General features: G+C 47.0%; 1 protein-coding gene across 2 annotated transcripts in view; it reads left to right on the forward strand.

Annotated features, from left to right (window-relative positions):
• Nav2 (neuron navigator 2) overlaps positions 1 to 25861 on the forward strand; it is a 260239-nt gene that overhangs the window by 177202 nt on the left and 57176 nt on the right. For both annotated transcript variants that reach the window (XR_013090419.1, XM_076846985.1), the window contains exons 11-16: positions 9361 to 9499; positions 16624 to 16915; positions 17649 to 18351; positions 21126 to 21593; positions 22275 to 22340; positions 23712 to 23756. Coding sequence is in view for 1 of the 2 variants with exons in the window: in XM_076846985.1 (XP_076703100.1) it covers positions 9361 to 9499; positions 16624 to 16915; positions 17649 to 18351; positions 21126 to 21593; positions 22275 to 22340; positions 23712 to 23756 (1713 nt within the window). In the remaining variant the exon portion in view is untranslated. The remainder of the gene's footprint in view (positions 1 to 9360; positions 9500 to 16623; positions 16916 to 17648; positions 18352 to 21125; positions 21594 to 22274; positions 22341 to 23711; positions 23757 to 25861) is intronic.

Below are 25861 nucleotides of genomic sequence, written 5' to 3' on the forward strand. Positions count from 1 at the left end.
TATGATGGAGGGGTATCCAAGTGTGTAAAACTGAATAAACAAAATGGTCCAACAACTTTTGGATGTGCTTTAACGTATTCTACTTGTACAACCCTCCCTTGGGCCTATTTTCGCCAAGCCTCAATTTCCTCATCTCTGAAATGGGTATGGTGTTCGTATCTATCTCATGTTAGCTGGGAGAAAATATATTAAGTAACAACTGGTCCAGACACAAAGGGAGGCATTAATAAGGTTAGTTATTGTGTTTATCATAGAGTTATAAGGATGAGATGAAATAATGCTTGTAGTGAAATTATCACTGTTAGCTTGTAGTGAATTAAAGTCTGGCACAACTTTAAACTTCAAGTCGACTGTTATTATCATAAAGTTAGTGTATGTGAGGTAGGACTCTGTAGGGGCCTTCTGGCGGCCTTTGAAGGTGATTTCCTTAATAGGCCCTGGCAGTGGTTACAGGAGAGGATGCCGCAGCACATGTCCTGGGGGGGAAATAGTTAACATACCTGTTTGGTGGGAAATGTTGGTAGCCAAACCCTTTCACTTCCCCATCCTAAGCCTACGGTGGGGCTTGCTCACTCATCCACACCAAAGGATCTCATTCCGATCAGGCCCTGAGGTTTCAGGGGAACAATTGCCTTGAACAATAGCCAGAAAACAAGTTCTACCAGTCTGGGATTTTTGCAACTGAATGCATCTGTCCGGTGGTGGGCACAGGGCCCATACACAGCTCTGCTGTGATTCTGGAGCAGACCTGGAAAACTGAGCAGGTAAGGCCTGGCAGTGGGTAGGACTTTATTCACCCAAGGGAAACAGACAAGAGGGCAGGGGCTGGGGCCGGTAGGCGGCCCAGACTGTTTCTGAGAGCACTGAGGGCCTCCAGAAAGCCCTCAGACAGAGTCTCTGGAGTTCGGAGAGGATCTTTGCTTTATGAAGACTACTTTTCAAAACCATGGTTATACTCTGCTAACAGGCTGAAGTTTTGTTAGCAGAGAAGAACTAATATCTATCTGCAATCTGATTTCTTTTTACAGCCTCATTTAGCATGTCTTTCCCTTGAATAAACAAACAACATGATCTCTCAGGGAGTCCATTTGAAAAGCATAATGACCCCCCCTCCCTCTGGATCCTTCAATGACTCCTCTACTCCCAGTCTTTTGCCAAGATCCAGGGTGTGTAAATCCTAGTGGAAAAATCTATTTAATCATCCCTCTAACCTTGTGGTTCTATTTTGCTTCATGAGAGAGGAAGTTGTAAATATAATATCACATGAATTCAGGACCATTACAGATTCCTCCTACTTTTAGCTACCCTCTGGAACAGCTCAATATTTAAAATGTGTCCCAGTTAGAAATGGGTTCTCAGGAGTCCTGGTGAAGTCACTTCTGCCTCCTGGGTTCTACCAATGCTTGTTCCCCACAACACTGAGGCAAAGCAGGACATGTGCAAAGCTGAAATAATTTATGACTCTTTCACCTGCGTTTTTCATAGCAGATAGCTTGTATTGGGGCTGTTGAAATTGTACTTTAAGCCCTGAGTGGCATTTGAATTCCTGACACAGTGATGTAAGCAGCTCTTGGAAGACTTTGAAACTGGATCTCCTAGTTTAACAGCCTCTTCCATTTTTGAATGGATTTTCTGGTAACTTTTGTAGACTCCTTCCTCTTTATGTCTATATGTCTCCAAGAGGTAGTAGACAAACAGTCTGAGGCTTGGAGGGCCTCAATCTGGTTAAAACACTATATTTTGGCCAAAAATGGGATGTCTTCTTGATATGCTTGTATGTCATCTGCAGAGGAAGACTTTTTGCCATTAGGCTGGTTAACAATGAAGATTTTGGATCTAATCTGTATGGATCCTCTCTTTGTGCCACTATGGGTTTTGCCTTTCCAATGAGCTAGAAGGCTGTGTAGAGTCATTACACCCTAGTTTGAAATCCAGGCCCTTGCACATGCTAGGCAAATGCTCCACCACTGAGCCCCATCCCCAGCCCTGAATTCCATCCTTCTGATAAGCTCTGGGTCCTGAGCATCCATTTCCTCCAGCAGAAAATGGGAGTGGAATAATGTGCCAGTGTACCCGAGGACACTGTGAGTGGTGACTATAAACACTTGGCAAGATCACGCGCTGTTTCTTTGTGTTTGAATAGCATCCTCTGATACAGACCCACTCTTGTGAGTTGGTTGTAGTGATGAGAGAGAGAGAGAGAGAGAGAGAGAGAGAATTTTTAATATTTATTTTTTAGTTTTCGGCGGATACAAAATCTTTGTTTGCATGTGGTGCTGAGGATCGAACCCGGGCCGCATGCACCAGGCGAGCATGCCAGGCAAGCACACTACCGCTTGAGCCACATCCCCAGCCCTGCAAATTCATCTTGCAGGGCCATGCAGGCAGCATGTGTGACTAAGAAGGCTCACATGGGAATTGTGTCAAAGGGGAGAGCATATCTGTCCCAAAGAGCAGTTACTACTCAGATGTATAAGATACTGGCACCTATTTTATATATTTAAAAGATTCTGCGTGGGCTTTAAAAATAGTAATCTGAGGAGTGAAATCAGCAGTGACGAACTCTAGAGATTAGGAAATGCAGTTACCTGTTTGGCAGTTTTTTTCTGTGTGGGAGGAGATTCTTCTTAGGACCTTGGAGCTCAGGCAGCCAGGAACCTTTGGAATGGCTTAATCCAGCTCCTTTCTTACACAGATGCGGAGCCTGGGGCCTGGAGGAAACAGGACTTGTCTGAACTTTCCCAGTACTATGCTCTGGGGAAAGCTGGGGTGGGTGAGGCTGTCCAGGCTGCTTGCCTTTGCCATGTCCCTGCTTGGAGCTGAGAGCAGTCTAGTAAAGAGCATCTGTGTGCTTGGACTTTGGAACCTGCCAGACTCTTTGCTTGTGCTGGGACTCATTGGTGGATGTAGAAATGATTTCTGGAACCAGTGCTATTTGGTGACCTTTGCTCATCTCCCTATTTTGCCTTTCATCTGAGCTGTGTTCCTGCCTGTCCCAATCTATTGGGTTTGCAGCCACAGTTGAGGACGACTGAGTCATAGCCTGGTCTCCATTGCCTCCCACAGTGCTTGGCACCTAGAGGGCGCTGGCCGGCTGGATAAGATGAGTAAGTGAATTCAGGGGCCCTGGCATTATCTGTAAATATGTAGAGTTTACGAGTCTTGAAGAAAAATAAGTAATGGTATTATTTCCACTCATCCGTTGGCTAAGAATAGGTGAAGATCATTTTTAAGGCTGATTACTTATAACTCCAGTTAGGCCCTTACCTTACTTGAACAGTGTAGGATTTTTTTCATTGATAAAGAGGCACATGGGTCTACATGGCTAGGAAATGATTTTATGTTGATTATTCTGATAAATCAATGGAAGCATCTTCTCATTTCTTTAGATGTCTCAGCCAAGTAATTTATCAGATATGCTGACTTGAAATTGCTTTAAAAACGGTGGGGGGCGGGGGTGGCTGGAGAAACGGCCAAGCCATGTGTCACATTTTAGTTTCCAGGCAGTGGTCCTGGGGTGGTTCTGTTTATTTCCCAATGCTGTCTCCACTAACATTTTCCAAGCAATTTGGCACATCTGTGAAAGCCTTACAATGTAGAGTGAAGGTGAACCATCATAGGAAAAACTGGCATGGGGAGAGGTGGTGCTGTCTGGGCTTCATTTATTTTTCTGGTCATTCATATAAAAATCATTCATTCAAAAATGAAATCTGCTTTTATAAAATTCATTAATATAGAAGAGCACCTTTGTACCCTCAATAACTTCTTAGAGTTAATTCTCCAAGGTTTAGGTTTAATATTCAACTTACTGAAGTCTTCATTTTTAAACCTGAATTTTCTTACAAATCTCTTCTGTAAATCAAGGATTTTTGTATCAATTAAGTTTGTTTCTACTTGTTATTGATTAGCACTTTAGTAATTCTGGCTCAACAGATTGAATTGCCCTAAACAATTAGGACTATTTGCAAATTGGATAATTAGATTGTCCTAAACGTTTTAGACTGCATTCATAAATTTATCATACCTGCTTCTCAGAAGGTCTTCAGATGTCTGGCAGGGCAGACAGTGACTGAGCAAGCAGTCTTTTTAAGCATGAATTCTTGCAAATCGAATAAGTTGACTCACAAATGTCAAATTATTATCTTAAATATATTGATTCTTTTTGTAATCTTAATAGTTTTTTAATCTTTCATCTTAAAAATCTCAAGTCAAAAACTGATACTTACAAAAATGACATCATAACTATTTGATAATATCCTCTAATATGCCATGTATTCTTTTCCCCATTTTTTTTTAGTTGCAAATGGACACATTTATTTATTTATTTATTTATTTTCATTTGGTGCTGAGGATCAAACCCAGTGCCTCGTATGTGCAAGTGCTCCACCACTGAGCCACAGCCCCAGCTCCCTACCATGTTCTTTTAAGAGATAGAAATGCGCAGAGATCAACCCAGTGATCACAGTTGTTATCTAAAACTTAAATATTCATATTTTAATTTATTTTGCCATTGCAAAACTCTTCCCAAGGTTTCAGATTATATGTTTCCACTAAGGAAACATTCAGATTCCAGAATGACTGTTCTAGAGTCCTGGTAGAATCCCCCTGATTCTTTCTGCTGGGTCATTGGGGTTCCCTGGGGCCTCTTCCCTGGAATTTCAATTCACCACAGAGTAAACACACAGCCTCTGGGTTTCTTACCTCTTTCAACATCTATTACCTATCAACCAATTTGGACCTATGGACTCTTGTATGTCACCCCTGGTTATATCTGATGCCCTTTACTGCCTGATTGGTTCAATGATGTCCTTCCTACTTGAATGATTTCTGCATGGTTTCCACATTTTTCCTCTCAGCTATATATCTCAAGTTATTTCACAAACAAATATCAATTACCCATTAGGAAGCCTGAGTATACCAAATGACAAACCTCAGCCAGCTAGTTTTGAGTAAAAGAAGAGAATTTATTCCTTCCAACATTTGGGTCTTCTAGGAATGCTTCAGGTATGGCTGGAGTTGAAGCCATGTCAAAGTGGTACTTTTATCCCTCTCAACTCTGCGTCCCTCCCCTTTGTGCCAGCTACTTCTTTTTTTTTTTTTTTTTAAGAGAGAGTGAGAGAGGGGGGGGGGAGAGAGAGAGAGAGAGAGAGAGAGAGAGAGAGAGAGAATTTTAATTTTATTTTTTAGTTATCGGCGCATACAACATCTTTGTTTGTATGTGGTGCTGAGGATCGAACCCGGGCCGCACGCATGCCAGGCGAGCGCGCTACCGCTTGAGCCACATACTCAGCCCCCCAGCTACTTCTTAAGCAGGTAAAAATGAAGCAGCCACTGGCAGCTCAGGGTTTCATGTACATTTTTGCATTTTTCGTTCTCCTTAGCATCTCTCCTGTGGTCCTGTAAATTTGGGAAGCACTACCTTAAGCAGAGCTGCAGAGCTCATTACTGGACTTCATAGCTGCCAAAATGTCACGTACCCCCTGAATGTCAAAGAGAGTATGGAAGAGGCAGCAGCACACTGCCTCCATCCCTGCTCTGGCAACTCCTAAGACTAATTTTCCTTAGAACTTTCAGGACTCATTGACCATTGACCTAATCTGGGTGGCTCCTGACCATGTGTACTTTGGATTTGGGGGGAAGCTCCAGAGGTAAAGGAGCCATTGCTGGTTTTCCAAGTGCGGGGACAAGGTTTGGGTTCTAACACACTGACAGCTCTGGGGAATGTCAGGCCACCGTTGCTGGTCATGGGCTTCTCCAGGCCCCTCGTCCTTATCTTTTTTTTTCTTTTTTTTTTAAAGAGAGAGGGGGGGAGAGAGAGAATTTTTTTTATTGTTTATTTTTTAGTATTTGGTGGACACAACATCTTTGTCTGTATGTGGTGCTGAGGATCGAACCCAGGCCGCACGCATGCCAGGCGAGCGCGCTACCGCTTGAGCCACATCCCCAGCCCCCCCTCGTCCTTATCTTGAGTTTCCCCCTCCCTCTGTCCCATGGAGTCCATCACTGCCTTTCCCTCTGCGGGGCCAGCCCGGTCACAGGGATACCCTGTAACTCAGTGTTCACCTTCCAACGTTCCAGGCACTGATGTGGGAAGGATGTGTGTGTGTCAAGTGCCACATGCCCCTCTGGAATAGTATATCAGTGTTGAAAGGCCACAGTGGGGGGAGGAACGGGTACAATTTCAAAGCACAAAATCTGGGACTGGGATTCATGGGCATCTGTTACTGACTTCCCTCCCTCCTCCCCACCAGCCACGCTCCTCTCCTATCAGTCCCCCTTTCTTCTTTATCAGACTATAAGATACACTAAATTCCAAACCCAAAAGAGCAGAAGTAATAAAAGACTCATGGGATTTTCTTTTAATCGTGAGAGGAAATTCGAGTCCACTTCCATATGTGACGCTTTTCCCAGCAGGGCCTCATGTGGTCGCCAGGCTAGGTGAAACTGAGGCACAGAAGTTGTGACCTGTCAAAGAATTATGTGGGAAGGCAGCTGGGCTCCAAACCCACAGCCGGGAGCGAGTTGGCAACAGAAACTCACCCTGAGCCTGGGCCACACATGAGCTCAGGAGATGTTCAATCAGCGCCTCTGGAGGCAGAGAGGACGCTTCCCCCAAGTGGGCTTGACGTTGCTGCAGCGCCTTCCTGACCCTTCTCACAGCCTCAGTTTCCTCATCCTTTACAAGGGTGGAAGGCACCTGCCAGCGTGACTCTGAGGGGTGGTGTGTAGTTGGCCTGTGCTCCGCCAGTGACTGCTGTCATAGTGAAAGGCCGAAGGATACAGACTAGAAGGAACACGTGTTCTGAAACCGGGCAGTTTTGCCCTTTCAGGCGTTCCAACCTGGGCTGCATGCCAGTGATCAGCACGCTTGGTCCTTCAGCCTTGATTTCTTCATTTGTGAAATGGGCAGCATAACACCTACCTTGCAGGCGTGATGGAAGAACTGGAGAAATGTAAGAAATTGTGTGAACCTCCTGGCGGGATGCCTGACGCAGAGTAAGGGCTTCCTAGTTATCCTGGGGCTCCTGAGCCCGGTGCATATTGGGAAGGTAGAACAAACCTTTCTTTAACAGGGAAGCCCCCAGAGCTCAGAGAAGCTAATGCTAACGGGAGGGACCCTTTAGGAACTCAGAAGGCCCCAGGGGGAGAATCTGAACCAGCAAGGAAAGCCGGGCAAAAGAAGCAGAATTACCTGATGGAAGTTTGCGGGACCCTGTGGCCCTTGCAGATTCGCCTTCACAAGTACCTCCGCTCCCCTCGCGCCCTCCCCCTTCCCGCCTCATTCTGCCACTTGGGAATCACCTTCATGCCTTTCTTCTGCGTCTTTTTGTGGAATCCTCCAGATTGGCTCTTAGAAGCCAAATGAGAATGTAAAAGAGAAAGATGGTGAAAGCAGTTTTCACCAAGCCAGGCAGAGCTCAGGATGTGGAAGCAGGCGTCTTAGAAGCTGGTAGGATGGACTAAGTTTCGTGCCTGTGTTTGTAGACAGTGCCCCTGGCTTTCAAAAACCTCAGCTGCCCAGCATTTCCCTGGCTTCATGCAGCCCCTTTGCCTGGCCTTCAGCAAGACTCACTGTGGAAGGCCGAGAGGTAGAATAACGTGGTTAAGTCATTGCTTTGCCATCAGACCTGCCATTCCTGGCGTGTGGCCTTAGACCAGTGTTCCTGGCCTCCCAAGTATCAGCTTCCTCCTGGGGAAGGGTGCCAAGTCATGATGGTATGTACCGAGGATTGACATAGTGGAAAGTGTCTGGTGTCACAGTAAGGAGACTGGCTCAGGAGTCTGAATGGCTGGATCCCCAGGGCTCCTGCTGGCTAGTTGTCTGACCTTGTGCAGGGTGTCTTGCTTTTCTAAGTCGGTTTCTCCACCTGTACAATAGAAAAACAGTAATACCTATCTCTTGCTACTGGGTCAACTAGAGCAGTGTCATATTGATGTCAGAAGCTCACTCCTATGAGTTTCAGTCAGCAACTATTTATTGGGCACCTGCTGTATACCTGCCACTTCACAAATAAGAAAATACAACTGAGTAGGATGGTGAGCTTGATGAGTAACAGCATGTGTCTGAGGAAGTAGCACTTCAGCTGGGATCTAAAAGAAAGGTAGAAAGGGAGCAGTGTCCAGGAAATGGGACAACCAATGCAAAGCCCTGAAGAAAAGAACAGCCTTGACTTAGAAGGGACAAACACTCCTATGATCAGAGCCCTTGAGTGCACACTGGAGAGGGGGCAGAGAGACAAAAAGACTAGAGAAGGCCAAGGCAGGGGGCCTTGAGACCATTGTAAGAGTTTGGACATTAGGTACCTGAGAGGCAGTTCTGGGATCTGATTGACGCTCCAGAAGGCCACTCTGGTTGCCAGACAGAGAATGGATTGTGAGGAAGCAGAAGTAGAACACAGGCCCCATGGCCTGTTTTCAGTAACCTCAGCAGAGCTGACAGCACTCTTGACTGCAAAGCGACAGGGTACAGAGAGCTGCATGCATTTGGATGTATTTTACAAAGAGAGGTGACAGGATCTGATGCTAGGTTAAATGTGCTGATGGTATTGGGAGATGGGGAGACAATAAGAAGGGGAAAAAAAGAGTCAAGAATCATTCCTAGGACTGGGGATGTGGCTCAAGTGGTAGCGCGCTCGCCTGGCATGCATGCCGCCTGGGGTTCGATCCTCAGCACCACATACAAAGATGTTGTATCCGCCGAGAACTAAAAAATAAAAAAAAAAAAAAAAAAAAAGAATCATTCCTAGATTAGACTTGAGCAGCTGGGGGATGATTTGAGGGTTGGGAAATGAAAAACTCTACTTTAGACATATTCTGGGACACTGTTAGAATCACAGCTTATAAGAGAATGGACAGGTTTCAGTTGAGAATTGCCGCTTTCCTTCCTTGGCATTTTGTTCCAGGAGCGGAGTACAGAAAATTCACGTGGCAGCGTCTCTGCCCGCTCTAACCTCTGGGGAGAGGGGCGCATGATGGGTCTTTGCCTGCACATTTGCAACTTTAGTCCCTAAATGTGCTGCTTCTACTCTGCCACTAGGCCTGGGGGAGAGCAGTTGACTCGTATGAAGTTCCTGAGGTGAAGGGGAGGGTGGGGGCATGGGCAGCATCCTTGGTCTCCTCTCCTCATGGAAGCACCCACACTTTGGGGCAGGTATGTACCAGCCAGCTCACCCAGGTGTCAATTCAAAAGCAAAGGATGGAAGGTACCTTTGGAGATGAGTCACATCCGAGGCAAAAGAGCTTAGTCTGAGACATTGTGACATAGTCTGGGCCTCTTCCCGGATGGTGAACATGGGTCTGCACCAGCCTGGGCGGGAGCAGTGTGAGGCTTTGGTGCTCAGGTTGTCTTTATCTTGGCAGCTGGGATGACAGCAGCTCCGTCAGCAGCGGCATCAGCGACACCATAGACAACCTCAGCACCGATGATATCAACACCAGCTCCTCCATCAGCTCCTATGCCAACACACCAGCCTCCTCTCGGAAAAACCTGGATGTGCAGGTAAGGAGTGTGGTGCCCTCCCGGGCTCCTCCACAGGCCCCTGCAGCCAGGAGGCTTGGGTGTGTGGGCTGAGAAGCTCATCTGGGGAAAGCAGAATCCCCAGGTTGGTGAGATGTGGCTCAGCCTCTGGCTCCCTGTGCGCTCATTTCCTCAACTCTGGCCTCCACCTATAAGGAAAGGGCGAGGCAATGGGGCCATGGAAACTGGGTCGGGGGCCTCACCACTCCCTGGGACCTTGGGAGATCACATTTACTCCCTTGACATTCTATTTATAAAAACAAACAAAATGACGTTGGGCTCTGTTGGCAGATCTTAGCCTGTCCCCTCTTTGCCAAAAAGAGCAACTGCTGTCCACAGGTGTCCCATCTCTCAGGAGTGATGTGGGCAGAAACACATACTGAGGACCCTGGGCCTCAGTATGTTCTGGGCTGAGGTTGGGAACACTCCGTCTGTGGTTCATGTCCCCTACTCATGTCCTTCATTTGGCCTACAGTATTGTTATTCTCTTAGACAAGACTCCACATCAGGTTATTTTAAACTGCAGTTGTTAAACATGAAAGTAAGTCTCAGGTTCCTCTTAAAGAACTAGAAGCTAGCTGGGCGCGATGGCACACACACACACCTGTAATCCCAGCAGCTCATGAAGCTAAGTCAGGGGGATTGTGAGTTCAAAGCCAGCCTTAGAAAAAGTGAAGCACTAAATAACTTGGTGAGACCTGCATCTAAATAAAATATAAAATAGGGCTGAGGATGTGGCTCAGTGGTTGAGCACCCCTGAGTTCAATCCCTGGGACCAAAAAAAAAAAAAAAAAAGGTATTGTTCCTTGTGGCAACAATTAACAGATGTCCAAGTGTCTGTCCCCACTCTTTTAACTAATGCTACAGCTGCCACCAGCCAGCTGCACAAATTTAACGTGCCCTCCTGCCCTACTTGAAACGCCCAGATGTTTTTCAAATGGAGTGCCAATTCACGTGGCACTTCATGGGCCTGGTGGCATCCTTGGCATCCTTGTCGTGGCTGGTTCCAGTGAGCCCATTTACTAGTTGGGAAAATTAAGTGCTGTCTTCCCGGCTTGTCCCCAAGTTAGGGCTGACCAGTATGAGGACTGTTCGGCCATGGGTCATAGGTGAAGCTCTTTGACGATTGGGTCCTCTTCAGTAGTGGGAGCTTCTGTGTTGGGTGAACCCTGGGGAAGTCTGATTGGGATAGGCTCCCTGAGGGACCCCATCCCTCATCCTCCACTCCCCTCCTTCCCCATCTTCCTTTCTCGGGTGCTTTTTACTCTGTACAGATAGAGGCTGCATCTTTTTGCTTTCAAAGGTATCTCCTCTTTGTGGGTAGGTGTAGTGACAGAACATATCAGTGCGGGGGGTGATTCTGGCCTCTAGAGACAGAGCTACTGCATAGTGAAATGTATTAGTTGCTGCTTTTAGAATTGCCTGTTACTCTTGTGTTGTCACTTTAGCAACTTCTAGGAGGGAGCAATGGTAGGCTATGGTGGTTGTATTTTATAAAATTACTACCCAGAGGATGAAATGGGGGCATGGGGTTTTGTGGGGTGCTGGAGTTGTTCTGTATCCTGATCTGAGTGGTAGTTATATAAGTATGTTGTATGTGAATTTTATAAAACTTATTGAGGCGATCTACTTAAGATTGTGTGCTTCACCAAAAATCCATTGAAAAACATCAGACCAATAGAAATCTCAGGAACTCTTGGTACATTCTGCATGTCTACCACTTCAAGACCTATTTTTCCTTTATTTATTTATTTATTTTATTAGCTACACATGACATTACAATGATCTTGGCAATTCATACATTTCTGGTTTTATTTTAATGTTTTAAATTCAGGTAGATTAATTGGAAAGAACTACCCAATGAATAGTAAACCTCTTACATCTCTTAAAACAATTCCTGATCTGAATCAACGGACAGGTTTCTGTATGCTTACTATTCATTGGGCAGTTCTTTCCAATAAATCTTCCTGAATTTAAAATATTAGAATAAAAATGGACAAAGTTGGTCTTAGGGTGACAGAAATGCAGACTGCACCAGTCGTCCTGAGATTTCTATTGCCATGGTGTCTTTAAATGGATTTTTAGTGACATTCCCTTTGTTCCTGTCCAGGGAGCATCTCAAAATATTTGAATCAGCATAATATGCAGCCTCCCACCCTCCTCCCTCACACCACTCTGAGGAATGCTAAGGGCCATTACTCCTCTCTGAGCAGCATCAAGCTGCAGGAAGATGTGTGTGTACCCTTCCCACAGCCACTCCTGGGCTGTGCGTGGCACATTTGGGTTCCAGTCACATGCTGGTGTACCCCGGGTGCGCGGGCAGCACCCAAGCCCCAAGCAAGTCCTGGGGTGGCTCCACTGTGTCCACTGGGAAAACAAGTAGAGGACAGGCTGCCTGCCTGGCTTTCACATCTGAGGAACAGGGATGCTATTGTCTGGAAGACATGAGGAGCAGCCTCAGGTAGTGATGGGCAGAGCGGGAGGAGAATGAGAGTGATCCCTGGGAATGGAGGTTCTCTTTGTCTTTGAGGGACTCTGTTCCCTCAGGGACATTGAGGAGCACTGAGGGTGCCCCCACAGGGTACTCGTGGCCATCTGTCTCACCCCGGACCTCTCATTGGTGGTCTGTGCAAAGAATCCCCTGCTTGAGGCCTGAAAGTCTGGACAGGTGTCCTCAGGAGAACTGGTGAGTCCAGGGGCGGCCAAGCCATGGTGTCTGGAGGAGGGTGGACCTTGATGTCAGATGATCTTGGGTTGAGGTCTTCACTCTGCCATCCTTGGATAAGCTAATCAACCCCCTCAGCCTCTGCCTCCTCGTTCATAAAATAACAGTAATTAGACCTGTCTCGGGGTGAGTGTGAGAGCCATACAGACAGACTTTATCTGAACATGTTCCTGTCAGTGCCTGAGACTTGGGAATTGCTCAGAAGTCACTTCCTCTCTCTCCCCCTCACTCCTTCCTCCCTCCTTTCCTCTGGATTCTATGTCCCTCTCCCATCCTTTTCATTCATTTTACTAATATCTAGAAGTTGATGCTCTTAATGTCTTTTGTTTGCACTTTCAGAGCAGTTCATCCTGTATTTTTCAGGGCTGTATTTTGGTGACAGTGTTTTGATGGCAGAAAGCTTTAACACACACACATCTCTCCCCTGTGTATTTATATCTGTGTCCTTGACCTTTCAGGGTCTTGGCTCATTTTTGTGGAAGGCATCACTCTTGGTGCCAAGGTACAAAAAGCACACGACACTATTCCCTCTCATTTTCAATGTCTGTGAAATTTGTAATAAAATATCCAGGCGCGGGAGGTGGGAGATATTTCAATATCAGTTTATTTTTTACTACTCTGGGGGAAATAAAATTTTTGAATTGTATGTCCTTGAATGACCCTCAAGGTCTTTGCCTATCCCCTGGATAGGGGATGGTAGATTTAGCTGGAGATGAAGCGGGGCTGCTGCTTCTGCCCACCTGCTGGGAACTATTGCTAATAACTGTGGGCAAACTACTTTTCTTCTTTAAACCTGTATTTTCATGGTCTATAAAATAACCTTAGGGAATAAGATGTATGTGAAGGGACACAGTATCTGGCAAGACAAACATCAGGTGATGATGCTAAGGCCAATAATTATTTCTGTTATTACTGGGGCTCAAATTTAAGCCAGTTTGGGTTCTAGATGTGTAGGAGATTCAGGCATGAGGCGGCGGGGAGTGCCCCTGACATCTGAATGCTTGTGGCCCAGTAGCAGTAAAATAAGTGTCCCTTCCACCTTCACACAAGACAAGAATGGGGTAAATACTAAAGGTGGATGACAGCGTGCTAAGGATTTGCAAAGGTGGGAGCGTTGGTGATGGAAAGAGTCCCCATTGCGGAGCCCCCCCCACATCCGGCCCATTGAGTTCACCATCAGCTCTGTAAAAGATCTGTTAATTCTCAACTCTGTTTTATACCCAGTCTAACAGTCTCAGAATTGGGAAGTGACTTCCTTCAGGGTCACACACAGCAAGTGAGAGGCAGCACCCAGTACTAGAACTCAACTACGAAGCCCATACCTTCTTCCACACCACACAGGGCTTCCAGCCCCTCAGGCCTCCCCTCTGGCTCTCAGGAGCCTGGCCTTCCTTCTCCGGTCCCTTCTGGCTTGTTTGTCACCTGTCCACTTGTTAAATGATTAACGAGATTTCTACCTAGAGGCAAGGAAAATTCTTTGAAAGAACGTCCTCTCACCATGGGGACAACCTGCAGAGGCTTCAAGGGAAACCAGAGGGAAGAACTCTGTACAGCCCCTTGTCTGGCCTGCTGGCCCTCCTGTTCAGCTCTGAGCACGGAGAGGCTCTTAACTCCCAGGAGGTGCCGCCAGTGATTTGGCACATAGCTCAGGAAGGACCTGCTAGAGGAGATGTGAACTCAACATTATTAGAATGTCCCTGGGCAGATTAGAGTAACACTGGGAAGGCTACTGACATGGACCAAGTTGCGGGGAGATGATGGTCTGAGGGTTGTTTTTCCCAGAGGGAGAGAGTCTGGCCATGGCCCTGGTGCAGGGGCATGTGTACTCTCTCTGTTGGTGGGATCAGAGTTGGAGGCATCCTGCCCAGAGGCTAGGCTGGAGCTTCTCTAGAACGGGGTTGGGGTGAACCATCCAGACAGCCTGTAGTATGGAGGAGATCTAATAGGTGTAGATTTAGGTACTAATGGGTATGCAGAAATTCTCATATTCTTAAACTTTTAATTAAGAAAGGCTGTGTGGTATAGGGGTTAAAATGCGGGAATGGCAGTTACACACCCTGGAATCCCTTCATTGCATATTTCCTCACTGCGTGATCTTGGGCAATTTCCTTTTCCACTCTGTGCCTCAGTTTTTTTCATGTAAAATTGACAATATTAACTATTGCTTGTGGGTTTTTGATGAGAATTATATTAAGTGATGCATATAACACACTTTAGCTTAGGGCCTCTCACTTAGTAAGTGCACACTTTGTTTATTGTTGCTGCTGCTGTTTTTAGAACCATTACAAATTGACTGGGAGAGATAGGTCTAAGAATTAAGGGAATAAATAATACAGTAACCCAGGATGTGGAATATGCTAAATTTTCAACACATCATTCAAGCATATTAGAATATGTAAGAATGTGCTTAAATGTAACCTCCATAAAGGTTAAGGATTTGAATTAGTTCACGGTAGTATTCCCAGTGCAAATAAGCTTGCCCAACACATAGAGGTTTCCAAAAAATATTTGTTGAATGAATGTTTTCAAAACCAAGCTTTTTCCTGCCTTGGGGCCTTTGCACATGCAGTTCCTACTGCCGGGTATTCGCTTCCTGAAGCTCTTTCTCTCTTCTCATCCTTTAGGGCACTTTTTCCAAAAGTTATCACCTGACTACAATTCACCCCTCCCATCATCATAACCTAAATTACATCAGTGTCCAGGGTGTCTGTCTCAGACTCCTTGTTCATTTCCTGTTAAAGAATCTTCATAATTCACAATTGCACATTTATTTGTGTTTGTTTTTTTCACTCTCTGCCTCTCACTCCGTAAGATGGGAATCAGTCTTATCCACCAATTCTCACACCTTCCTTGGTGCCTGGTAAGTAGTAGGCCTGAATGTGCCAGAAGTGTTCAGAGGAAAAGAACACTGGGCCGAGGCAATTGGGTTAGTTTTCTACTCGTGTATGAGATGAACACTGGACTACTCAACTCCTTGTCTCCTTCTCCGATGGCAGAGTCAGACGAAGTAATTCTGTTGAAGTTTGTGCATATGTTCACTCATTTACCCCCAGGCCTCGACTGGGCCCTTGCTTGCCCATTGAAGGGTGGGCTCTCCCCTCTGTGTTCCAGGCCACAGCTAGGGTGGGCCTTCACAGTCAGGGAGAGTGTCATTATCTCTGGTGCTCCTACCTGGCTGGAGTTCGGTTTGTGATGGAGGAGGGACCAAGCACAGGAAGGTACCCATAAGGTGGAATGCACAAAGGGAGAAGTGGCTGGGGAGAGAGGTAGATAAACTTAGGTTGCCTGTCTGTCTTCAGTGTCCCTTCAGCCACGGGATTCTGCAGAGGAGGGGTTTAACCACTGTTTCAGGACACGGGTCAGGCCAGGTTCCTGCAAGTGTCCGTCTCCATTGCCTGTCTTGCTGATGCTAGCCATTCTGGGTCCTCAGGTGCCTGGATGCATTGCTGACCTACCTTCCATTCACACTGCTGCTTCTCCCTCCTGGCGTCAACCCCAGGCGGCCTCCAAAGCCTTCTGGTTTGCATTATGTTGTTCCGGACAGCAGATCATTAACATCACACTTCTGTCCCCTCCTGGGTTCCATGGTCAGCAGGTCAGGGTTCTTCCAAAGAAAGCTGGCTAATTATATCCCTTGTCAGAACAAAACCCTGCAAGGGGAGCCACTCGGTGGCCTATAAATGTACCCAGAATGGGAGCAGCACCGTTGCCATTGAGGATTTGTCTCCTCCCAGCTCCGGCTCCCCTGATCCTGGTGGAACCAGCAGCAGCCTTCACTTGCTAGCTCACCCCTGCGTGTGCTGGGCTGTGGGATGAGCTGGATCCGCAGGTCTCCCTGCCAGTGGAGGCATAGGAAGCAGCAGAAAAAAGGGAGCCGGCAGGGAGGCTGGAGGCTGGCTAGAGAGCCGGCTGCGGGGGTTGGAGGCTTGCGCCAAGTGCCAGAGCAAAGCCAGTGGCTGAACTCCAGTCACACCTCCCTCTGCTCTGCCACCCCCCTACCCCAGGCTTCTCCCCCCTTTCCCCCCAGTCCCTTTTACTTTCTTCCTCTCTTTCTAAGAGATTTCTTTATATTGTTTACTTTCCTTGGACCAAAAGGCTTTCTAACAAGATAATCGGCATACAGAAGTCCAGACTCTTAAAATAGTTTTATTTTTTTATTTTTTACAGTACTGGGGGTTGAACTCAGGGCCTTTCACATGTAGGGTGAGTGCTCTACCTCTGAGCTACATTCTCAGCTCTAAAAATCTGAACTTTTCTAAAGTAATGACCTCATATTTATTCTCTGCCCAAGTCCAGGGTATCAGACCTTTTGGGTGTGGAGCGAGGGCCACCCTGGCCCGGGACTTGGAGGAGGACTAATGCAGGAAGTCTCTGTTCACAGACTGATGCTGAAAAACACTCACAGGTGGAGAGGAATTCCCTGTGGTCTGGTGATGACATCAAGAAATCAGACGGAGGGTCAGACAGCGGCATAAAGATGGAGCCGGGTTCCAAGTGGAGGCGGAATCCTTCTGATGTGTCGGATGAGTCTGACAAAAGTACGTCGGGCAAGAGGAATCCCGTCATCTCCCAGACAGGCTCATGGCGGCGAGGCATGACAGCTCAAGTGGGCATCACCATGCCAAGGACCAAGCCGTCGGCCCCTGTGGGTGCGCTGAAGACCCCGGGAACGGGTGAGTAAGAGGCCAGCACCGTCCTGGGTCTGCAGCTGCCAGTTTAAAACCCAAAACTGTCGTAACTCTAGTGAGGACTTATTATAAATTCCTTTGTTGGGTTTAACCACCCCCTCTCAGAAAGGTTGACATCCTGCCCTTTTACTAAGGGGAGCTGGGTAAGCAGCTGAGCCCTGAAAGCAGCTCAATTGCGGGGGGTGGGGTGGGGTGTGGGGTGGGGGGGTGCTGGTTGGTTTAACTGTACACCAAATTGGTTTAACTAGATACCAGGCAACCTCGGCGCACCTGGTGCAGGCTGCTCAACTGCATATCAGTATGCTGAGTGTCACCCGTGAGTTAGGAGATAGTTGACAAACAAGGGTATGAGTCCACCTGGAAGTGTTAGGCACAGCCTTGTAATGGACAGAGGGTGAAAGGTCAGAAAAAAGGCTCCTGGGCAAAACAGTGATGCGATCTAGTAATTTTATTTAGTTTTATTTTTCCATGTTTTTTATGGATGCATTATCATTGTTCATAATGTCCTGGGTAGATTTAGACTGCTTCGCAAATAAGTAAAATCCTCAGCACGTCCTAAAAGACTCCCTGACAGTAATACACTAGATGATCTTCTTGGAAAACTCTCTCCCTTGGCCTCAGGGTACTGCTGTCCCTGAGGGGAAAGTGAGCCCCTTTTTCAGAGTAAGGGAGGCTGGACTCCTGGTTCACAGGCTAACCTTGCTGATTTCTCTCTCAGGAAAAACAGACGATGCCAAGGTGTCTGAGAAGGGGAGGCTTTCACCCAAAGCCTCCCAGGTGAAGCGCTCCCCATCTGACGCAGGCCGCAGCAGCGGTGACGAATCCAAAAAGCCCCTCCCCAGCAGCTCCAGGACGCCTACGGCCAACACCAATAGCTTTGGGTTCAAGAAGCAGAGTGGCTCTGCTGCTGGGCTCACCATGATCACAGCCAGCGGGGCCACAGTCACCAGCAGGTCAGCCACACTAGGCAAAATCCCAAAGTCATCTGCGCTTGTCGGTCGGTCAACTGGACGGAAGACGAGCATGGATGGGGCTCAGAATCAGGACGATGGGTATCTGTCTCTCAGCTCCCGGACAAACTTGCAATACCGGAGTTTGCCCAGGCCCAGTAAGTCTAACAGCCGGAATGGGGCTGGGAACAGGTCTAGTACTAGCAGCATAGATTCCAACATGAGCAGCAAGTCCGCAGGCCTGCCAGTGCCGAAGCTCAGGGAACCTTCCAAAACAGCCCTGGGCAGCTCGCTGCCAGGTCTGGTCAACCAGACAGATAAGGAGAAAGGCATCTCCTCGGACAATGAGAGCGTGGCTTCCTGTAACTCGGTGAAAGTGAACCCGGTTGCCCAGCCTGTGCCCAGCTCAGCTCAGGCCACTCTCCAGCCCGGGACGAAGTACCCAGATGTGGCCTCCCCAACTCTCCGCAGGTAAGTGGGAAAATAAATCTTACCAAGCAGAGCTGTGGTAGGTGAAAGGGCATCCTAGGTTAAAAAGTTCTTGTTTCTTCTTGCCGGGCATGGTGGTGGTGCATGCCTATAATTCCAGCAACTCAGAGGCTCAGGCAAGAGGATTGCAAGTTGGAGGTCAGCCTTAGAAACTTACTAAGACCCTGTCTCAAATTAAAAAAAATAAAAAGGGCTGGAATGTGTCTCAGAGGTTAAGCAACCCTAGGTTCAATCCCTAGTACAAAAAATAAAAATCCTGTTTCTCAGTTAAAGTAACCTCTATTTTTCTTCTACTTCAGTCCTTTTAGATAAAGTTGTTCAGGCAGTTTCTGCCTGCAATTTTGTAGACCAAGGGTTATTTTTCCCTGTTGGGATGGAAAAAGGCAAACCTCTGAAATCTCTCATTCTAGGTTCAAATCATGAGACCATCTTAATTAACCACTGTGTAACCTTTCTTAACAACTCTGCTTCGGCTTCCTTATCTGTAAAATGGGGATGATGATTCTTCTTCTAAGGTTTTTGTAAAGTTAATCTTTGCAGCTAGATCTGGCCATAGTAAACTCAACACTCAGTAAAAGTTGATTATCATCCGAGATGAGGTCTTGATACACTCTTAGAACAGGGTCAGTAACCCAAGGAAAGCAAGTAATTTTTTTTTTTTTTTTTCTGATCTTGGTAACTCTGTGACTGAGCTTCCTCATTGTGAGAAACATTGATCTTAGCTGGATCTTTTCTATACATCCCAGTGTTCTTTTTAATACCACATACATACTTCCAAGTTAGTCTCTGAAATTTTAACTTTCTTTAAAAAAAAAGAAAGAAAACCTCTTAAAGCAGAACAATTTCTGAAAAGGAGAAATTGATTTCCCATTACCTTAAAAAGGCATCATTTTTCCACATTTCCACACTCGGTGGAATTTCTTAATGTAGAAACAGTATTCACTGTTTTTTAATCGTTTCTTTGACATTTTGCCTGCTTATATTATCTCGTTGCCCATTGGACCATCCTTACATCGAAGCTGAGCATAGTTTAGAGCTCATTCCACTTCCTCAGGAGATTTCTTGTCATAAGAGAGAATGAGTCCCAAGGACGGAAAATGAAGCAGTGAAAAATGAAAAACTAAAGGCACGTAAATACTTGGGGGTGAGCGGGAATGTTGAAAAGACTTCAGAAGCAGCATTCCACTTGAAAGGTATAATGAAGCTGTTCACTGTCCTTTGTCTAGACTTGATTATTAGAATTTCAGTAATGATTTTTTTTTTTTTTTTTTGAGGGGGAACGTCCTGTTGGCCTCCTCTTTGTTGTTTTAACAGTTTGCCTTGTAAATGAAAATTTTCTCTGCTTCTTGCCTCAAGTATCACATGTAATATCTGCTCTTTGGTATTACAGATTCCCTTTAGTAACTACAAAGGCATTTCACTAGACCCTGAGGCTGGTGTGACCCAATACGTGAGAATGCATGCAGCTCCTTAGGTCTGCACTGAGCCCCAAAGTGAATCTCACTTTCCCTAAGTTGTTCTTGATTCTCTTGCTGTGCATTAATATGGAGAGTGAAGGGAGGTAGCTAAGTCTTGAGATGATTCGAAGGACTCAAAGACAAAGACTGGACTTGTCTTTGGGACAGGTCTTTGGGATGGGGAACAGTTGCATAAAAGACAGGAAAAGAAGGATCAGATTTTGGTTTTCTAACAGTTACAGAAGAGCTTGGCAATGGAGCAAGTTACCCGTTAGTACTGAGGTCCCCGTAACTGGAAGTATGTAAACATTCTAAAGCCAAGATTCTATAATACTGTATTTCATTATCTGGTTTTCACCAGGGGGAAAGCATTTCTCTTCTGTCACCAGATTCTGTGGTGAGGATTGGTTGAGGATTATTGGTTCTATGTCTGCTTATCTTTATAATGAGTAAAATTTGCAGGATTAGAGATGACATAGGTCATCACTTTGAGTAGCTAGGTGAAACACAGTCTGTCTAATAGTTTCATCACTTTTACTCTGGGTGGAATAAGGCCCTTGCATTACTTGAATGTGACTTTAAGACATATCCACAGTTGGCAGAGAGCTCTGTGCTGATGGAAGAAGGAGGCCTGTATACCATTTCCTGTGCTGCATTGTTGATCAGGGAGATGACATGAAGTGGCACTTCTGTGTGTCTGTTCCAGAGGCATGATTTGTACCCAGCATGTCTGGCCTAATGTCTTGTGAACCCAGCAAGTTTTCTGTGTATGTCTCCTACCCTAAAATATACATCTTTTGGGCTTTCCTTTGAGGATTAATCTGTGAAGATACTTTTCCCAGGCCCCATCCAGATCTAGACTTATGTTCTTGATTCCTTGCATTGTGCTGAACGACTGGGATTGAGCTGTCTGCTTTGTGTCACAGATAGGAAAATGACTGAGATAGCTCTTCCCTCTTAGATGTTTCCTGGGCCAGGACAGTTTTCTAGTTAGTCTATAGAAAGAAAGGGAGGTGCCACCTTGGACTAGTGTGACTAGCCCAGTAGAAGGACGAGCCTTCCTCACCACCCATTGGTTCAGAGAGGACCAGGATCTCAGCTGCATCCTAGAACTTGCAGTTGGCACTTGTGATAGAGGTGTCATGTCCAGGCCTTTGGCCAACTCTTTTCCAATTCAGTAGGACAGTTGGTGTCTCCCTCCAGGGAGTCTTGCTGCCCGCTATGCCCTACTCTCCTCTTAACAACTCAGCGCCCCTTGGCCTGGGTGTTCATCCCACACAACCCTTTGTCTCTTCACAGACTCTTTGGTGGGAAGCCTGCCAAGCAAGTGCCCATCGCCACAGCTGAAAACATGAAAAATTCGGTGGTCATCTCCAATCCTCATGCCACCATGAGCCAGCAAGGTAACTTAGACTCCCCGTCAGGCAGCGGCATCCTGAGCAGTGGTGGCAGCAGCCCTCTCTACAGTAAGAACCTGGACCTCACCCAGTCTCCTCTAGCCTCCAGCCCCAGCTCTGCCCACTCGGGCCCTTCCAACAGCCTGACCTGGGGCACCACTGCCAGCAGCTCCTCAGCAGTTAGCAAGGATGGCCTGGGCTTCCAGTCTGTGAGCAGCCTCCACACCAGCTGCGAGTCCATTGACATCTCCCTCGGCAGTGGAGGGGGACTGAGCCACAATTCCTCCACTGGCCTGATCGCCTCCTCTAAGGATGACTCTCTGACGCCCTTTGTCCGAACCAGCAGTGTAAAGACCACACTGTCGGAAAGGTTGGTGCTGTGCCCCTGGCTGTACCCCCCCCCCCAGGAAGAAGCTGTTTCCAGAGTACAGAGATTAGGTTAGGAACCCCAAATGTTAATTCACCTTTGCCTGTGAGATTTCATTCTTTCCAGTTACTGCTCTTTCACAGGGAGGCCAATTTGGAATGGAATTTAGCTTAACTATGCTTTCTGTTACCTCTTTGTCCTGCGGTTATCCTTGGTTATCCTAGAGCTGCTGGATGTCTCTTGGGTGCAGATCTGTGCTACCATTTGAAATGGCATTCAGCCTTTGAAATCCTCCCATTTTACTCTGTTCATTCATCAGCGCCTTCTTTCCCCTCCCACTTGTAATTGTGCAAAGGGAGCGGCTGTTCCAGTGCAGCCATGAAACGTGTGGTGGCTGGATGTTCATTGGGCCGCTGGGTAGATTTAGTGTCATAGCAAACACCCTTCCACCGAATTGCCACTGGCCACAGTGATAGGAAATCAAGAAACTGAAAGTGTCCTCAGAGCCCTGGCTTTCACTGCAGTAGTGACATGTGGCCAGTTTCTGCACTTGGGGAAGAAACCTGGTAAAGAGAATAGTAAAGAGGAAAGTAAAGAGGAAAATATCACTTGTGTGTAACAACGCTTCTCCTTTTCTTCAGTCTAATGTTCCTTCTCTTGTTTTCTACCTGCCTGGATTTCTAGCCCTCTCTCTTCCCCTGCTGCTAGCCCTAAGTTCTGCAGAAGTACTCTGCCCAGGAAACAGGACAGGTAATGATGTTGTAGGCCGGGGCCCCACACAGGCCTCCCGGCTCCTCCGCCTGTCTGTTGTCAAGCCAGATGTTTTGTGCAAGGCTGTTGGCCCGAGGCTTCTGCTTGTGTTTGTGGTTCTGGTGTATTCTGTGACACCCAGACATGCCAGTGAGTGTCTGTTCTGCTGTCTGAAGCTCAGGGAGGTGGAGTTGGGCTGGCCCTTTCATTCCCAGCATGGGAAGGCCACCTCAAAATCTGCCCCCTGACCTGGGATGGCACAGGCTCTCCCTTGCATCTCCCGTGGTCTCCTGTAGCATGTTCGCTGCTCCCCAGATTCCTGTCATTGCCTCCCCACCCCAGCCCAGAAATGGTGTACCACCCACTGTGCAGCTTGGCCCTCTGCTCTTGTCAGCCCCTCCCCATGCAGCTGGCTCTTCTCCCTTTCAAAGTCCTTCCCTGCAGTTTGGCTCCTCCTGTGCAGACTGTTGTGTTCAGTGTGCCCCTTTCCTGTAATGATAATGAGAAGAATATGCAGATTGTAGAAGCTTGTGTTCACCCCCAGCTGTGGGTGGGCCTCAGGGATGGAAATTGACCTTAAACTTGTGGAGGAGCAATGGCTTCGCCAAACATAACAAGCAAATGTTGTTTCATGCTAAGGGGAAAAAAATTAATGGAAACCCTCTTCACCCCATCAACAGCAAAAACTTTGTTTTTGTCAGACTCACAAAACAAGCCTTTAAACCCTGTTCTTTGGAAATCCAAATGCCTTGACTCCGTCAGCCAGCAAGTTGGAACTTGCCCGACTCCAGCCCAGGGCTCAGCTCCCTGCTACGCCTTTGCTAGGTTAGAAACAGGGAGAAATGGAGAGGGACCTGGAATTCACTTTGTTACAGATGAATTTCAAATATGCAGACTGCTGGCCCCTTGAACCCCTTCAACAAGTCCATTCTCCCTCTTGAAGCCATTGCCAGTGGCATTTAGGAGGCGGGCCAGAGCTAAGGGTGCAGGGAAGCTGGTATTTCTCTCTCCAAGGAACCAAGGTGGTGGTAGTGCAGAGATGGCAGCAAGGGCTCTGCTTCAAGGTGGGGCAGCCCCTGAGTTTGGCTTTGAACCTGTGGAAAAGGAGAAACGATTGGGGTTGAGCGACTCAGGCCACCTGGTGACTTGGGGTAAAGTATGTACTGTGTCAGCTCAGGCCCAGGACAGGGTTCCTTTTGCTTTCCCGGGTGGGGATGTGTTGCATGCAGAGCTGGGTAAGAGGGCTCTCTCCCTGGTGATGGGAGTCTCTTCCTCAGGGCTCTTTGGCCTCTTCCCCAGCCTTCTCCCCTTCGCATTCCTTGCTCCCTGTGCTTCTCTGAAGTTCTTCTTTTTGTTTTAACTTTCCTACAGTGACCCGCACCTTGATAGGAACACTTTGCCTAAGAAAGGACTCAGGTATCTGTCTCCTTGCACCCATGCCATCTGTTGTGGCCTTGGAGCTTGGCTGTGTGGCTCTCTCATGGCTGGTGGGGGTTTGGACTGGGCCGGGGATCCCGCTTTGGCCACTGCAGCAGGACCTTTTGGATGACCGCTCCCGTGGATCCCACTTGTTCTCATCTCTCCATCTGTGGCTTATTTGCTTGAGCAGGGGCTTGTGCTTCTTCAGGCTTGATGTGATACAACCATCTCATGACAGACGTCCCTGGGCAAGCCCAGAGAGCAGCCGCTGCTACTGCTGGGCCCCAGTGGGCTTCATTCCTGAGCACTTCTCCTCAACCATTCTGTCCACATGGCTGTCTTCTAGCAGAAAGAGCATGACTTATAGCGTGCTGATTTGTTAGATAGCTCCAGAGCCAAGGAGAAGAGGGATATTTCACTCCAGATTTAAAAACATTTAACTTTTTGGATTGAAGAAAAAAAAAAAAAAACTGCTAAAGACAGATACCTTGCTCTTATGTAGATGTTCTAATTGATAACCAGTTGGCTTTCAACACCCCCACCAAGATGTGGTGTGCGTGTATGACAATAGAGACTACCAGGAAGGAATATCCTTCCATGTATAGTAAGTCATGGCTTTGTTCATTTGGGGGGCTCATTCTGGTAAAACAGGATGCTATAAGTCGCCGCTGCTCATACCATCCACCTCACTGTGCCAACCCTAGGAACTCCAGTTTGCTCCTGCCTCCCCCATGGTCTGACTGTCATCTCTTCTGCTTCCTAAACACCTCATTCTTCATAGCATCGGCTTCACCCTGAGCTAAGCATTAAGTGCTTTTGCCTAAAATGGAACTTGGAATGCGATGTTTCATTGCCGTCATGTATGTCTAGTTGATTAACCTGCAGCTCTTAAGACTGAGCGCATTTTGAACAGTAACGCGAGGTAGGTATCAATGCTTCCTTTCAATAGGAGCCCCGAGTAAAGTCAATTCTAAGGAGAGTGTTAACATCTCCTGACAGCCTGGGAGAGGGCATTCAGCTCTGTGGCCTTCAAGTCAGCATGGCCTTTGGTACTTGAGAGTTCATGGGGCGCCTGTGAGCACAGCTTGTCAGCGACCATGCTCAATGCTTTAAGCAGCGGCCTCTCCTTATACCAATTTGACATCGATGCCCCTCTTTGACCCCAAAGGAACCTAGGTTCTAAATATTAATGTTTTGAAATGGTGTATTTCTGTAGCATATCTGCCCTATCAAAATTATGTCACTGTGGCTTTTAAAAATTGGTATTTGGAAAAATTCACAATAGGGATCTGTGACAATCTATGTACAAGCAACTAGTGTGCTTTAGAAAGTTGAAAGTCCATTGACCATAGGAAAACCCTTCAGGAAGAAGCATTTCTGTGTTCCCTTTCACTCTGGCTCTCCCTGTCAAGTTCACTCCCTCAACACACACTGGTTGCACCCTTTTTTAAGCCAAATGAATCTCTGTCGTTACCTAATCAGCAGTCATTCCATAGTACATAAGTGCAAAAGTCCGGGGTGCTTTAGGAATTCTAGATGTTGTCAGCGGGTACAAAGAAAAGAGCATGGATTCTGGAGTCAGAAAACATGGATTGAAATCTCAGCTCTGTGACACAGGACAGGGAGCTCACCTTCTCAGAACATAAGATGAGAATAATCTTAGGCTTTAGAGAGATAGTGCCCATACAGGCATCTGGCACAAAGAGATGTTCAAGGTCATTACCAAGTACATTCCAGAACACAACAGAAGGTGGGCCACATGACTTCTGAAGACCCTCTCATGCCAGTCACAGTGACTTGGGGTTCCTTCTGTGAAGGCTCGTATGTGCTAGATTGCAGCGACTGCTGTGAGCATCAGTGTCTTCAGCCCTCCCTTCACACCTCAGCTTTCTAACATGCTGTGATTCATGGTACTTAATTGTGCTGTAGAATGCAGATGCCAGGAGTCACCTAACTGAAACTTCCTCGAAGCTCTAACAGCAGATCCTTCTGTTGCCTCTGTGCTGTCAAGGTGGGGGTTTTGACATGACACTGTCGTGAATCAACATGTTATAGTTACGCCCAGTGACGGCTCTTTTGAGCATTTACCAAACTTCTTCCCT

The sequence above is a fragment of the Callospermophilus lateralis genome, chromosome 2, assembly GCF_048772815.1.
Source record: "Callospermophilus lateralis isolate mCalLat2 chromosome 2, mCalLat2.hap1, whole genome shotgun sequence".
Lineage (NCBI taxonomy): Eukaryota > Metazoa > Chordata > Mammalia > Rodentia > Sciuridae > Callospermophilus > Callospermophilus lateralis.